The sequence below is a fragment of the Eublepharis macularius genome, chromosome 17 (assembly GCF_028583425.1).
Source record: "Eublepharis macularius isolate TG4126 chromosome 17, MPM_Emac_v1.0, whole genome shotgun sequence".
Taxonomy (NCBI): domain Eukaryota; kingdom Metazoa; phylum Chordata; class Lepidosauria; order Squamata; family Eublepharidae; genus Eublepharis; species Eublepharis macularius.
The window spans coordinates 21,785,548-21,801,684 of NC_072806.1; the positions used below are offsets into that span (position 1 = coordinate 21,785,548).

The following is a 16,137-nucleotide window of genomic DNA, read 5'->3' on the forward strand; positions in this document are numbered from 1 at the left end:
ACACTATTAAAGAGCTATTTTGATTCAATTGCTCAGAGGTTGTACTAAGGTTCTTTTGTCAGTTGTCTTGCCAGTACAAAGAGGTGCCTCTGCACGTGAGTTAAACAATGACATCAAGATTTATTTCTATTGCAGTGTTTTATCAATGTTTATCAGTAATGTAGAGGGGGAAAGATACAAACCATAGGCGATGGCAAAGCGTACATCGTCCAACTCCAAGTTAGTTTTAGCAGTTTTCCTAGCTAACCTGGAATTAAGGAGGAGTGAAAATATTGGGGATGAAATTCCTTAAGACATTCCCCAGTGATTCAACTATTCATCATTATTTGATCAGCTGTATTGATCAAATAAGTCGGTGGCAACCAAAATCAAGATAACATCAAGATAATTCATACTATGTTATTTCCCATTACTAGGTATGGATGTGAAAGTTGGACGATGATGAAAGCTGACTGGAAGAAGATTGATTCTTTTGAAATGTGGTGGTGGAGGAGTTTTACAGATACCATGGACAGCCCAAAAGACAAATATGTGGGTTCTAGATTTAATCAAGCCTGAATTCTCCTAGAAACAAAAATATCTAAACTGAGGCTATTGTACCTTGGTCACATCATGAGAAGACAAGATTCATTGGAAAGCAACAATGCTAGGACATGTGGAAGGCAATAGGAAAAGAGATGGCTTGACTCAATAAAGGAAGCCACAGCCTTCAATTTGCAAGACCTGAGCAAGGCTGTTAATGATAGGATGTTTGGGAGGGCATTCATTCATAGGGTCACCATAAGTTGGAAGCAACTTGATGGCACAACACACATAAACATACACACATCTGATATTTGACTTTGGTATTTGACAGCTGATGTTTGATAGCTGAGTTTGCCATGGAGAGTAGTAATTTTATTTATTCATAAGATTTATATCTTGTCCTTCTACTTGAAAAAAAATTTTATTGGGTTAGAATCCGTTGTTTTTACATTTACATTCAGTTTTTCCCAAATTTTTCATTTCTAACCCCCTCCCTTTCCCCCCCTTTTGTTGACTTCCAACAGCTTTCCCACCCTTTGTCCCTTTTCCCTTACTTCTATTAATTTCCTCTATCTAAAACAGATATACATTCTCCATTATATTAAGCAGTACATCCTTAACTACTTTTCTTGTTATATACCCAAACTGTAAGTCTTTGTTTCCATCTTGGATAAACAATTTATCCCATTTTCCATTTTTAAATATTTCTATATATCATAAACCTATATATCATAAACCATAAAAATCTTACATTTAAATCAAACAATTTGACTTATTTTCTATATATTACTCATTCTATCTTTTTGTGGTAATTCTATATAGCTCATCGCATAGTCAATCAATTTGACTCTTCTGTATATTCAGTTTGGTGCATTATATAGATCTTATCAAAGAAAGAAAATACTGTTGGTTACTCAATCCTTATATTTAAACCTTATCATTAATTATTTTCTATCAATGTTCTATCTATTAACCTATATATATCAATCTGTTAATCTAACTGCTTATAAATTCACATTTATCTCTTCCTCCCCCGGTAAAGTCACCCCCCTCTACATTTTATTATACTTCAGTAGTTCTCAAACTGCCACAGTTTTCCTCCCACCTCCCATTTCTTCTCCAAATATTGTTTCAGCTTCTCCCAGTCTGTGTTAAACTGCCCTGAGTCCAGATTTCTCAGTTTTCTTGTCATCTTGTCCATTTCGGCCATGTACAGCAATTTGTAGATCCAATCTTCAATAGTTGGCACTTCTCGTACTTTCCATTTTTGCGCATACAAAAGTCTAGCTGCTGCTGTCATATAAAATATTAACGTCCTATGATGGGCTGGAATTCCCTCCATTCCCAAGTTTAGTAGCAGGAGTTCTGGGTTCTTATTTATTTGAAACTGTAAAATTTCACTCATTTCTCTTATTATTTCCCCCCAGTACTGCCTAGCTACCTCACATGACCACCACATATGATAGAGGGAGCCCTCATGCTTCTTACATTGTCCTTCTACTTGAAAAGTATCCAGGGAAAGTTAAAAAGAGAATAATTTTTAAAAACCTCAAATACATATAATTGGTAAAATTGGGAAAACCCCAGGGCTTTTTTTCTGGGAAAAGAGGTGGTGGAACTCAGTGGGTTGCCCTCAGAGAAAATGGTCACATGGCTGGTGGCCCTGCCCCCTGATCTCCAGACAGAGGGGAGTTTAGATTGCCCTCTGCGCCACTTGGTAGCGCGGAGGGCAATCTCAACTCCCCTCTGTCTGGAGATCAGGGGGCGGGGCCACCAGCCATGTGACCATTTTCAAGAGGTTCCGGAACTCCGTTCCCCTGCGTTCCCCCTGAAAAAAACCCTGGGAAACCCCATACAGTTTTTAATATCTATTAATACTCAGTTTTTTCCAGTCCACTGGTCCCCTCATGTGCAAGACAATAGTCATGTTTAGCTTTTGAGATCTCCAACAGATACTGTCTTAATTTATCTTTATCATCGATTAGGTTAGGCAGTGACATGCCAGGATGCAAAGATATGACACTGATGTGTATTAATTGTCAGCACTGTGGACTAATCCTAGAATGTGATGCTGAGATTAGCCTTTAGGTGCTTTTTTATTATCAGATATTGAAAGGGTGATTCTGTATTTTATCTTTCTGTACAATGTCCAGAAAGATTATTTTATTTTTAAATTTTCTCTTGATGGACATTTAATTTTCTCTTGTATTGTTGCTATGGCTTTTTGCTAATGCAATAAAGACTGAGGATGATTAAAGCAGTGGTTCTTAATCTTTAATACACTACTGCCCACCCAATATGCACACCCTGTTATTATTGTTATTATTGAATGCCCCCCAAACTACAGGTGGAAAAAGTGCCAGGACATTAAAACATAACTTCAGACAGATCAACTTTATTTACCTCAATATATTTATGATATATCTGTACAATACAGATTTCAAGCATACATTCAATGAGATGCTATGCCAAAGGGACAGCAGCAGGGCTTTTTTTCAGCTGGAACGCGGGGGAACTGAGTTCTGGAACCTCTTGAAAATGGTCACATGGAGTTGGGGGCAACCTAAACTCCCCTCTGTCTGGAGATCAGGGGGCGGGGCCACCAGCCATGTGACCATTTTCTCCAAGGGCAACCCACTGAAAGCCCTGGACAGCAGGCAGTTCTTTTAACATTATATTTTATTTCTATTTGCTGTGTACCACATTTTATGAATCTGGCAGAGAAATTGAGGATCTAGGATTTCATCATCAAGATGTAGTGTCAGGCCAGGTTGCCCTCCTGTCCCGTCTCACTCGATAAGGCAGCATGGGAATACCATAAGGGCTGAAATGGTGTCCCATAGTGCCACGACATCACTTCTGGCTATGTGACTGGAAGTGAAGTCATCATGTTGCAGGATGCTCTACAGTTCACCCAGAACTCTATGGTAAAAAATTGTTAAGCAGGCGCAATTGACATTGTGACATTGCAGGATGCTTTTAAGCTGACTCTCTATCCCACCTTCAGTGTTCTGGGGGTTTCCAGCCCTATCAAAATGAGGTGAGCAGTTTCAAACAAGTCTCCTCTTCAGGCTATCAGAAGCCATTGCAAGTGGGGAGAAGGAGCTTCCTAAAATCCCAAATGTCTCCCAATATTTATAGATCGTCACTGTTAAGAACCAGGGTCGGACTTGGACTGTCGAGAAATGGATTCAAATCTCTCTCACTAGGTGACCAAAGGCCAGTCACTTAGAGTCTCTTTACATGAGACACCTGGGCACGTGTTCATCAAGTGCCGGGAGACACAAGGTTAGCCAAGAAGCATAGTTTTAAAAGACCAAGCTGGCAGAGATCACTCCGGAGGGCACGGATTCTCTCACAGCCCTCAGTCGCCTCTGGCTTGCTGGACTGTCTCCCCTTCTGGAGCTTTTACCCTGCCACCCTTGCTGCTTAAAACTTTGAATTAACCGAGCCTTGGCAGGGGCAAAGGCTCTGTGTAGGGCTGTGAGAGGATCCATCCACTCTGGAACAATCCCTGCTGGCTCTTTTAAAAAAATGCTTCCTGGCTAATACTGCATCTCCCAACACGTGAAGCACGTGTCAAAAGTATTGTGTAGAGAGGCTCCTACTCTCAGCCTAACCCACCACAGAAGACTGAACAAAAATGCAGAGGTTTCACTATATACGCTCTCTCGAGCTCCTTCAAGGAAGGGTGGTGGAAGAAATCTAATAATTATAGAACATTCTGGAGTGGAGCCATTTTGCTCAATACAACTCCACCCAAGAGCAATTATTCAAGGGAAACATGTATCACGCTCTGTAACCTGCCTTGAATCTCAGTGAGAAAAGCAGACTATGAATGAATGAATGAATGAATGAATGAATGAATGAATGAATGAATGAATGAATGAATGATGGACATGGCTGCCTAATGCCACAATTTCCCCCCTAAATTGCATCCTAAGTTCACATCTTGAGGCAGACCTTTGCCCTACCCTACCTCATGGCAGGCCCAACCCAGTTTATGTTGGCTGCCGGTCTTTACTGTTGTCAAAGAATATGTGTAAAAATATATATAATCGTAAAAGGTTATTGTGTAAAAAATAGCTCAAGGCAATGATCAAACATGGCTTCAGCTGAGGGCAGCTTTAAGCTGTAAGCTCTCTCTCAGGATGCGGCTGAGTCAAATTTCACTTCTGCTACAACCTCTTTAGGTGGCCTCAGGGACAAAATCCACCCTAACTTTCAATCCGATGTTTCTGGGAGTTCACTGGAAGGATGGTTGTTGTGGGTTTTCCGGGCTGTATTGCCGTGGTCTTGGCATTGTAGTTCCTGACGTTTCGCCAGCAGCTGTGGCTGGCATCTTCAGAGGTGTAGCACCAAAAGACAGAGATCTCTCAGTGCACACTGAGAGATCTCTGTCTTTTGGTGCTACACCTCTGAAGATGCCAGCCACAGCTGCTGGCGAAACGTCAGGAACTACAATGCCAAGACCACGGCAATACAGCCCGGAAAACCCACAACAACCATCGTTCTCCGGCCGTGAAAGCCTTCAACAATACATCACTGGAAGGAGCTTAAGTTCTAACCATGAGCAGGCCTGATTCTGATCGGGATTATAGTGTGTGTATACCTAGGAATGGTCAGAACATGTCTTTCAAAAGTCCACATGGACTTTGTAATGTGCAAGTTGGCCCTCAGCCCCTAGTAGCAATAGGGGAATGTTAACACTGCTAAACCTTACAGAGGCGTTGTAAAGGTTACAACCCTGTAATACATGATGAAACACTTTGAACCCTCAAAAGGTCTTTGGTGGTGGAAAGTGCCATTAAGTCACAGCCCACTCATGGCAAACCTGTAGGGTTTTCGGAGGAAGAGACATTCAGAGACGGTTTGCCATTGTCTGTGTAGTGACCCTGGACTTTCTTGGTAGTCTGCTATCCAGATAATAACCAGGGCCAACCCTGCTTAGTTTCTGAGAGCTGGCTAGTCTGAGCCATTCAGGCCAGGCCCAAAAGTTCTGTACAAACTAGTAAATATCATGTAATGCTTTTACAGAGCTATCTGTATGCTTTATGCTTTTCAGTGCATTAAAACATTAAAGAAGCTTTTGCTTGGCAGCCTTTGAACAGTGCCTGTTATGCTGCTGAAGCATTATTTTAAACTGAATTGTGTAATCTGTTTTTCTTAGCTACAGGGAAAGTTAGATTTTCTCTTTTCAAGGCAGCGTGCCAACCAAAGGTCTCCCTTGAGCATGTACAGCAAAGGGAGTACTCTTTGTTCCAGCGGTGGTTTCTGGGAAATATGGGAGCGTTATCACATTTCTCATTTCAGAGGCCCTTCCCCTTGGGAGAAAGCCAAGGGTGGCAGCCCACAAAACCCGCCTCCCTCTTCTCTCCACCCCTTTTCACAGCTGACTTTGCCACAGGTTGATCCCTGCAGCTTTAGATCCAGGGATAAATAGGAAGCTTGAGAGAAGTTACCTGTGTGTCAAGAAGCAAATTTTCATAGACTTGTGGTTAGCAGAGAACGGAAAGAAATATTTAGGAGCCAACTTGGTCTGGTGTAATCCCCCCCCCCCCACTGCTGCTGTGGACTTTACAACCTTGGGCAATTGAGTGACATCAGCTGGATTGTGCAAGAATTTTCTACAACTTGTGAAAAGAGTTTTTGTATCAGAAGAAGGTTAGTGGCCTTTTCTTTGACCTTGCAATATTATCTTCCCACTCCTGGAGTATGGTGCTGTGTGTGTGAGAGAGAGGGTGCCGGGGAGCCAGCCTAAACGGTTATAGAAAATTATCAGCAAGTTTGATTGCTTTCATCTTGATTATGCTTGAGACCAAGTTTTCAATCCCTATGGATGGTAATCAGCAAATTGAGGTCTTTTGCTTTAGGGCTTAACGGACACTAAGATTCTCTCATTTGTTACAGATGTCAGATTTAGTAAAACTAGCAAGGGTGTGTTTTCATGCATCTCTGAAATTGGGAATGGGCCCTGTGGTCAACTTGTATGCATCTGAAATTTGCATAGAAATGTCATGAGGTGAGCCACATAGAATCATAGGGTTGGAAGGTACCTCCAGAGTCATCTAGTCCAACCCCCTGCACAGTGCAGGGAATTCACAACTACCCCCCCCCCCAAAAAAAAACACCATCAGGATCCCTAGCCAAACTGGCCTGGGGAAAATTGCTTCATGACCCCAAAGTGGCGATCAGCATTACTCTGGGCATGTAAGAAGGGGCCACGAGAACTACTGAGCTCTGAGCACTTGGCTCTAGTGTTTACATTTTTTATGTTTCTTTCTTTTTATGTCCATCTGTATATATGTACCAATTGAGGACACACTTAATGAGTCTAAGGAAGTGCCTCCAGTACATATGGCACGTAGACAGTACAGTTCTAAACCGTTATACCTTCCTAATTCTATTAGGGTTGCCAATCTCCAGTTGGTGGCTGGACTTCTGGAATTACAACTGGTCTCCAGACTACAGAGATCAGTTCCCTTGGAGAAAATGGCAGCTTCAAAGCATAGATTCTATGGCATTGCATCTCTGCTAAGCTCCCTCCCGTCGTCAAATTCTGTCCTTCCTGGGCCCTATCCCCAAATCTCAAGGAATTTCCCAACCCAATTGGCAACTTTGAACCCCATTGACGGCAGTGTAACTCTTTTTAGGACCCAGGGCAAAAGGTACTCAGTACCAGAGAAAACAAAGGAAGAAAGTAAGAAAAGTCCTGAATAGTGTGTGAATATTATTAATCACAAGGAATAACAACATAATTATGATATGCATATGTACATCATATGCAAGACAGTGGTGTAGACAGGACAAAATAACTTCGCATCCCACTAAGTAAAACAAATGTGCAGAACAGTATTGAACACTGGGCAAAATAAAGTCGTACACTGTTTATATCCCTGATGTACTGGGCGCATAGATGTTTTGACTTGTTCTAGTCTTTGACGTGCCACAAGGTCCCGCTCCTAAACGTTACTACATTTTAAGTCACATCGATTTCACTAGGTCTTCTTTCCATGTATGCAAGTTAACCATTGTAGCATACAGCATGATCCTAACCATGTATATGCAGAAGCAGATTCCATTGACTTAAGCGGAATTGACCTTTAACTAGATATAGTTGGGATAATAGCCTTATAGCCCAATTCTATGCAAGTTTACTCAGAAATAAATCACACCTAGTTCAGAGGAATCTACTCCCAAGAAAGTGTGCACAGAAGTCCCATCTAGGATTCCATTCCAGCTTCCACATAGCAAATCCTGATTTTAACACAAGTGTCTTTTGCTACTGCTCTTTTCTATTTCTTCTTTGCTGCTGTAACTCCACTTACTCCAGTTTGAAGCTGGAACTGGCTTCCAGTTCTTTACATCTGAGCTTTCTAATTTCATAACTGGCTCAATGATATCAGAACACCTCTGCACTCCAAAGAGGCAACAGGCTGCACCAAATCAGATACTCATGCCACCACCAATATTGTCTGGATAACATTTTAAGCATCCTTTTCATGCTGGAACTATATAGTAATTCAGGATTCAGCTGCTCAAAGCTGCTGGTTATATCTGGCCATCTTGTTCAACCAATTTTCTAGATAAAATGGAATATTACACTATTGCAGAGGACATGGAATGTTGATATTTCTTTCTGTTAAACCTATAGAATTGATTAGATACACAGGATTTTTCATCATTTACATATTTTCATGCCGATTCAACAAGAATCCAGGTAGGTGCCAATCAGGTGGCTCTTACTGTATCAAGACACTTGATTGCTAGTAGGAGAAAGTACACAGAACTGGTCACTAATCTGTGATAGATTTGCAGAATCTGAGTCTTATTAGCGATATGACTCTTTACCTAATCTCAGGAATTACATCAGCTCTAATAATAGCTGTTATCACAGAAGTAGCTTTAGATGTAATGCCTGGAGATTGCAATGATTTACACTGAAGGTTAAAAACCTTTTCATGTGACCAACTATGTGAGGTAATCTGAGGTTCGAGGAGGTGGGGGCAGCCTGAGAGCTCAAGGATGACACCTTCGGAAACAGGGAAGAGCAGAAATGAAGGCACTTGAGGATGGGGGAGGGGGAGAAGATTTCAAGGATTTTCTTCCATCTAGAGAGGGAGAGATAGAGAATGCCATTTGAAAAGTAGCACATGCCACCCTGGATTCCTCCAGTATATTCCTGCCCCAGAATTAAGACCACAGGAAAAGGCCCTCCCAACTGTCCCCTCATCTAAAGACACTCACCTGGTGGGTACACTAGAGAGCATTTTAGGTGGCAGCCCCCCGATTCTGGAACACCATCGCCAGGGAGGTGCACCCGGCCTCCTCACTGCCGATCTTCAGTAGGCACTAGGCAGCTTATTTAGTTCTGCTTTTAATTTACATTGTGTTTATTTTTATTGGAAGTCTTAAACAGCGCTTTTAAACTTGGTTTTTAGTTGCTTTATTTATAGTAAAACGCTTTTGAGTTTCTGCAAGGTAGAAAAGTGGCTAATAAATGTTCTAAATAAATACATTCCTGGAGATTTCATGGTGCAGTCTAGAGAGGGCAAGGTTTGGCCAGTGGAGGGACCTCAATAGAGATGTGACGCCACAGAGTCCAATGTCCAAAGCATCCATTTTCTCCAGAGGAACTGATCTCTGTGGCCTGGAGATCAGTTGTAATTCTGGGAAATTGCCAGGCCTCACCTGGAGGTTGGCAACCCAAAGAGTTGCCTCAGCGGGGCACAATGCCACAAGGTCCACCTTCCAAGGCAGCCATTTCCTTCAGGGAAACTGTGGCCTGACAGCCTGTTGTAATTCCAGGAGATCTCCAGCCATCACCTGGAGGTTGACAACGACAACCCTAGGACTAAGGGACCTCTTGGGGTTTCCCTGCCAGTCTTCTGGGCCTGTCACTGTATCTTTTTTCTGCGCATGCGCCAGCTCTGAACGCCCGTCCCTGCGGGTAGACGCCGGTCGGGATGTACCATTATGCGTCGATGGGGGGGGGAGGGAAAAACGAGAGTAGCGCAGAAAGCGTTCAACGTGTCAGAAACGGAAGAGCCAGAATGGACCTTGCGTTGTCCTGGGAACACATCAGCACGAGGAGGAAGGCGGGTAGGCAGAGAGGGGGTGGGGACGGCTAGCCTCTCCCCCTACTTGTCGCTCAGTGGTAGGCTCCACCCCTCCCCTCCCGCTCCTCTTTTTCCTTTCGTGAGGCCCGGCTGTTGCCGCTGCCGGTTCCACTTTGCCAGCGACGCTTTGGAGGGGAGGCAAGTGCCCGGTAAGAAGAGGGGGGACTCGGATGCCTGGGTTCATTCCTGCATTGGAAGGGGAGGGGTCGAGGCCGGGCTTCTTGGAAGGGGGAGAAGGCACTGGCTAAGCAGCTCGGACGCCTGGATTCCTTCCAGGGTTATAAAGGGGGGAGGGCTGGAGTGGAGCTCGGACGCCTGGGTCCCTTCTAGGATTATAGAGGGAGGACTGGAATGGAGTTCCTTCGGCGTGGAAAAAGAAAAGAAGCCAAGCTCCTGATCCAGGGAAGCCAGAACTCATGTGTCCCTAATAAACTGGAGCCCAGTGACGCTCTAAAGAGTAATGCAGTTTATTCCAGCAGAAGGTGTAGTGGGTCGGAACTCACTTCATCAGATGCATCAAAGTGTACTTGTACTAAGTAGAGATTCGTGTATGCAAAAAACCGCAATCAGTTTTGTGTGAAAAGGAATGGGCAGAATGGACTCCTAGGTTCCTCCTGCATTGGAAGGGAGGAGGGAAGTCAGACTCCTGGGTTCTGTTTAACATAGGAAGGGAAGTATTTTTTAGCCGCTGTGAGGTTTCGTGGGCTGTTGGTGAACAATCATGGATAATTTTTTTCTCTATTAAACCTAAGTTTATGACTATTTTTGTGTTATCTTTGATGTGTCCTTTTGTGCTATTAAGTTATGTAGCATTTTAGAGTTTTTATTAATTGTAATAAATGCCAAGAAGAAAAAAAGTGCTCTGACTTTTGAGTTCTTGGAAGCAGGGAATGGAAGGCTCCTGGGTTCTGTTAGATTATCCTCTTTGAAAAGCGGGGAAAGCCAGCCTTTGGAGCCCCTTTGAAATAGCAAAGGAAGTAAGCTGGGGCACCTGGAGTTGCACAACATTTCAATTGGCTGAATGGTGTTTAGGGATTTCAGACAGCTAAGGAGGTCGGCTTGGACTGATGGGGTAAGTAGAACCAGGGTTCCTGGGTATCTGTGATATAGAAGGGGAAAGGCCGGTCTCCTGGGTTCCCTTGGAGTAAGGAAAGAAGTACGTTTTAGACACCGGGCTTATTTTCTTTTTTAAAAGCACTTCACAGAATTGGTTCCTCTGCTTCCAGCAGGTTAAAAACCAGTGCTTAAAAAAACCCCGCAGACTGAGTTGTGATAATCTGTCAAATTCAAATCTTCCGTCAAGCATTATAAATGATTCCCTAAGAGAGTGATCCTAAGCAGGTCTAATGAGAATCCTACTTAAGTCTCTTCAGTCGGGCTTATTCCCAGGAAGGTGTGATTAGGGTGGCACTATAAGTCACACATTGAGGCTGCGGCTTCCTAGTAGACTGTAGCCCTAGCAAAGTGTTCAGCTCCTAGGACCTAGAGGAGGCCCTCATCCTATACATCTGTGAGAATCTCATATGAACAATTTTGTGTTCTTCATGTTCTCTTAATGGATCTCTTAACTATTGGCTGGGTGTTTGCTTTCTGTTTGTGATCTCATTTTGATCCCACCGTTCTAAGCAACTCAAGACAGGAACTTGGGAAAACTCTTTCCCCTCTTTGGTCCTCACAACAGCTCTGTGAGGTAGGTTAGGCTGCGCGAGAAGTTCCATCCACAGCAATTAACCATAATAGCTGAAGGGTCCTCCATGTTCGGTCACAGTGTACCTCTGAGTGCCACGTGCTATGGAGCAAGAGCAAGGGAGAAACTTTGACCTTTGCTGTGGGCCTTCTGGATATCTGGCTGGCTGCTGTGAGAGCTGGGCTAGGTTGAATGTTCCTCTGATTCAACAGCATTCTTCTGATGCTCTTACGACGCAGAACAACTGGTCTGTTCCTAGTGAACATAAAGACTGGGTGACGATTGGAATTTGTGCCTCCCTGGCCCTGGGCCTACCCTCCAATTAATATCCCACTAACTTACTCCATTAAGCTGTATGAATTTGAAAACAGGAAATTTCACCTATTATTTAAATTGGGTTCTTCCCCCCCCCCCCCGCCCTTGGTAATTTTTAAACCACTCTCTAAATCACAGAGTGAAGTCATTTTGATTTAAATTGGCCTCCCCTTTGCTCGATAGTAGTCTTAGAATATAGCTGGTTGGGGTTTCTGGGGCTCTTGAGAATCATTCTGATAATTTAAGAAGAACTTGAGCAATCCCTTTAGGATTATTTTTTTACTTTATAGTCCGCCTTTCTCACTGAGACTTAAGGCGGATTACACAGTGTGAGATTAGTACAACCAGTATCAAGGACATGTTCATAAATGATGCCATAGGGTAAATAAATACAAGTTTATAAAGACATAACATTAGCAAAACTCCGATACAGAGTTGAAGAAATGCTGAAACAGAGCATAAGCAATTCTAGGACTGACATTTGATAACATAGAACTACCCAGTAGGATCATACTTGAAGCAACAGGTAGTACATAGGAGGACATACTTAAAGCAACTGGTAGGACATAAGGCAACTTGGGGTCTTCTTGGAGTATGGGTTTTGCTGGTCCCTGGGACTAAACACTTCCTTTTGGAGAAGTCTCACCAGATCTTGGCAGCTAAGCAGGGTCGGCCTCGATTAGTACTTGGATGGGAGACCACCAAGGAAATCCAGGACCGCTGTGCAGAGGCAAGCAATGGCAGATCATCTGTGTTTGCCTTGAAAACCCTTCGGGGTTGCCATAATTCGGCTGCGACTTGACAACACTTTACACCCACATGCCTTACACACAGGCCAGGATTAACTCAGTTTCTTTTGTGGGTAATAGAACTGGGGTTGTTAGGAATTCAAGGGGGAGAAAAGGGAATTGTTACTAGCGGCATGGGTTCCCTCGGAATAGATTTGGGGCTGGGTATGAACTCCAAGTATGTATGTGCTTTGCTCTTGAAGGATAGAGATCTGGAGTTGAAGATCAAGGCAGTGACTCCTTGAAGATGGCAGTACAGAAGAGAGTGGGAAACTGAGGCAACATTTTGTAAGAGGCAGGGTGTTGCTTGTATGAGGAGGTGATTAAAAGAGGCGGAACGTCATAAAAGTCACCTTGAGCCCAATGAACACGGAAGATTCTAGGATACTGAAAGCCTGTATAATAGAATGGTTAGCGTGTCAGGCTATGGTCGAAGAGACCTGAGTTCAAATCTTCTCTCAGCCCTCTGCTAGGTGTCCTGGGGCCAATTGCTTTCCCTCAGCTGAACCCTCTTTGCTTATTGAATCGATAGATGGTGTATCAAGTCTCCTTTTTCTGAACAAAGTTGAAGGATGGACATTGGTTGTGCAGGTCTGGCATCCTGGAAGAAACGTCTTTTTCCGTGGCCCGTGTTGAATAATGTTCGTGCCAGTTTGTGAGTCAAGTGCTTGTGGAGAGGACCGTGGCTGTATAGATGTTCCTTGACCTTTTGGTGGCTTTTTGAGCTGACCGTCAGGTCCTTCTCGATGACATGGGGCTTGGGGACGTGTCTCTTGGTGATCCCGCTCCTACTTGACCGATGGACACCAGGAGGTAGCATTAGCTGACTTCTGTTCTGCTCGACAGGCACAGCGGTCACTCCCTGGAGACGCACTGGCGAGTGGCAGAAGGTCCCAGGGTCAGTCTCCGTTTTAAAAGATGAGGTAGTAAAAAGACTTCTGCCTGAGACCCTGGAGAACATCTGCCCTTCTGAGTAGACAGTACTGACAGTGATGGACAAATGGTCTGATTCAGTATAAGGCAGTTTCATGTAACCATAAATCAGGGGAGAAGGGCTGTGGCTCACTGCTAGAGCCTGTGCTTTGTATACAGAAGGTCCCAGGTGCTGACCCTGACATCTCCGATTTAAAAAGATCAGATTCTAGGGGATGTGAAACCCTAGAGAGATGCTGCTAGTTGGAGCAGACAGTACTGACAGTAATGGACTGGTGGTCTGATTCAATATAAGGTGTCTTCGTGTGTTCATACGACACTTGTGCAAGCACCGAGTCATTACTGACTGATGGGGGACATCATATCATGACATTTGATTGGCAGACTTTTTGTTACGGGGTGGTTTGCCATTGCCTACCCCAGTCATCTACACTTTACTCCCAGGAAACTGGGTACTCATTTACCGACCTCGGAAGGATGGAAGGCTGAGTCAACCTTGAGCCGGCTACCTGAACCCGGCTTCTGCCAGGATCGAACTCAGGTCGTGAGCAGAGCTTGGGCTGCAGTACTGCAGCTTACCACTCTGAGCCACGGGGCTCTTCATACGACACTTAGGTTCTGCAAATCTGTTTCCCAGGGACAGTTGCCATGTCCCATCTCCGGATTTCTCTCTCTTACAGTGCAGTTTGAAAAACCTAAGAAGCAGCCAGAGAACGCGTTTGCTGTTGTTTCCTTTTGGCTCTGCACTGAAGCACAGAAGGGAGAAAACTCTGCCTCTCCTGCAAGACATCTGTGTATGTTTAGAAGAGTTAGGAGTGGGTGGGCACAAGAGGATTGGCTGCTGGAGTGCAGAAACAGCGGCTGACTAACTAAGCCAATATTTGTTGACTCCTCTGCTCAGGCTTGTACTCGTATCCACCCTGTTGGATACGATCGTGGTAATTGAAGCGAAAGAGACTAACTCTATCCCTGCCGTTCACTATGATTCAAATGAGGACTCCTACCTCCAAGCAAGGTTGTAACCGTGGGATTTTTACTGAGCGAGGAACAGTGATCTTGTATGTATTGGTGTGGGAATGGCTGCACAGCTTGTTGTGAGCAGTAGCAAAATCTTCTCTTAGGTTGCGTTCAGGTCTTTTGATAAGCTGGTGTTTGCGCAAGGAACTGGTTAGACTACCAAATGCAAGTGGCTGATGCCTGCTTATCTGCTTCTTGCATCTTTACCACCTCCTTAGACTGCCGCCTCTCTTGTGATGGGTGATGCTGCTCACAAACCACAGTTTGTTGAAGTCGCCCATTGCAACAAACCACAGTCTCGGTCTGGAACCAGCCAGTGACCCTGGTTGTTTGGACCAGCAGCATTTGGATGCGGCCGCTGTTCGGAGTTTGAGCAAACCAAAGCTTACCACAATCTCTGAATGCAATCTTCACGTACTCGCACAGCCTGGGGACCATTGTGGTACCACACATAACTTTTGAATTGAAGCGCATATAGTAGAGAGCTGCTGTAGCATGGTGGTTATGTAGTTTGGTTGCGAGTCAGCACTCTGCTGGTTCGAATCCCATTACTGCCACGAGCTCTCAGGTGGCCTTGGGTAAGCCACTCTTCTCAGCTCCAGCTCCCTAGCTGTATTGTGAGGATAATAGCAACACTGGCTTTGTTCACTGTTTTGAGTGAGGCACTGATCTGTCCGGAAAGGCGGTATATAAGCACACTGTTTTTATTATATTATCCATCACCTTTTTATTTGGGACATACCATTGTCTAGCTCTACTTCTCATCAATCGTTCTATCAAAAAACCTGGGTTGAAATCCTGCCCTCAAGTCATAATTAACTTATGGGGACCCCTGGTGAGGTTTTCATGGCTAGAGACTAAAAGAGGTGGTTTGCTATTGCCTGCCTCTGCAACCCTGGTCTTTGTTGGAGGTCTCCCGTCCAATTACTAACTAAGGCTGGCCCTGCTTAGCTTCTGAGATCTGACAAGATCTGAGCTATCCATGACAGAAACAAAAAGCCTGCTCTTTTCTGGGAATTGCGTTCTGTTGTTGTATTTATCCTTTCTCGGTAAGACGGAGGTTTTAAAAAATGCAATGGGATTGCTGGGAGAGTTAATTTTATTGCTACAGATTTAAAACACAAACACATTTCTGTTAGTTGAAAACTGTAATAATACCGTTGGGTATAATTTTCCCCCTCGATACTGTTAAATGCATGTGGAAGAGCAGGTGCACAACGGATTGTTGGGGCAGATAGCCCTGGCAGGAAATGGTACATCATAGAACCTGCTGGTGGGCAAGGGGAAAGAGTGTGATTAGGCGATCCAAGGTTGTTACTAGCATGCCTAGAGGTCACAGTTAGATAATTTGGGCAAGAAGCGTTGGCAGGAATTGGCATGTCAGGCTTGCAAGCGGACATGAGAAATGATGGAGAGTGAATTATTAGTAATTGTTATGAAAATGCTGTATCTCACCGGTGGTACATATACCACTGGTCTAGCTAACCACTGGTGGGTGGGAATAAACACCCCTGCTCTGCAGCAGAGGACAGACTCTGGAGAAATCCCTCAAGTCCCTTATCGAGATGTATTTATTGTGTGATCCCTGATTTGCTTGGATTGGATCATTGGGGGTGGAGAAAACGGATAGGACAGTGACAGAGAAGAGAAGCAGCTGCTGTGAACAGCAGAGCAGGGAGAATATGTAAAAGGAGCTCTTTGGCGGAAAGCATTATGCATTCCCCCAAATTTTCGTGAACAACTATTTGGCAGA

General features: G+C 44.2%; 2 protein-coding genes across 3 annotated transcripts in view; one reads left to right on the plus strand and one right to left on the minus strand.

Moving 5' to 3' along the window:
• LOC129344909 (transmembrane protease serine 11B-like) overlaps positions 1 to 14,822 on the minus strand; it is a 79,560-nt gene extending 64,738 nt beyond the window's left edge. The window contains exons 1-2 of the mRNA XM_055001824.1: positions 14,774 to 14,822; positions 13,165 to 13,307 (exon numbers count right to left, since the gene is read on the minus strand). Of these exons, the coding sequence (XP_054857799.1) occupies positions 13,165 to 13,307; positions 14,774 to 14,822 (192 nt within the window). The remainder of the gene's footprint in view (positions 1 to 13,164; positions 13,308 to 14,773) is intronic.
• Positions 5,918 to 16,137, plus strand: part of LOC129344422 (NADPH--cytochrome P450 reductase) — a 68,429-nt gene continuing 58,209 nt past the window's right edge. Inside the window, exon 1 of one of the 2 annotated variants that reach the window (XM_055001036.1) lies at positions 5,918 to 6,189. The gene's annotated coding sequence lies outside the window, so the exon portion shown is untranslated. Of the gene's footprint in view, positions 6,190 to 9,721; positions 9,794 to 16,137 lie in introns of those variants that run through there. The other variant, XM_055001037.1, reaches the window with a different exon arrangement.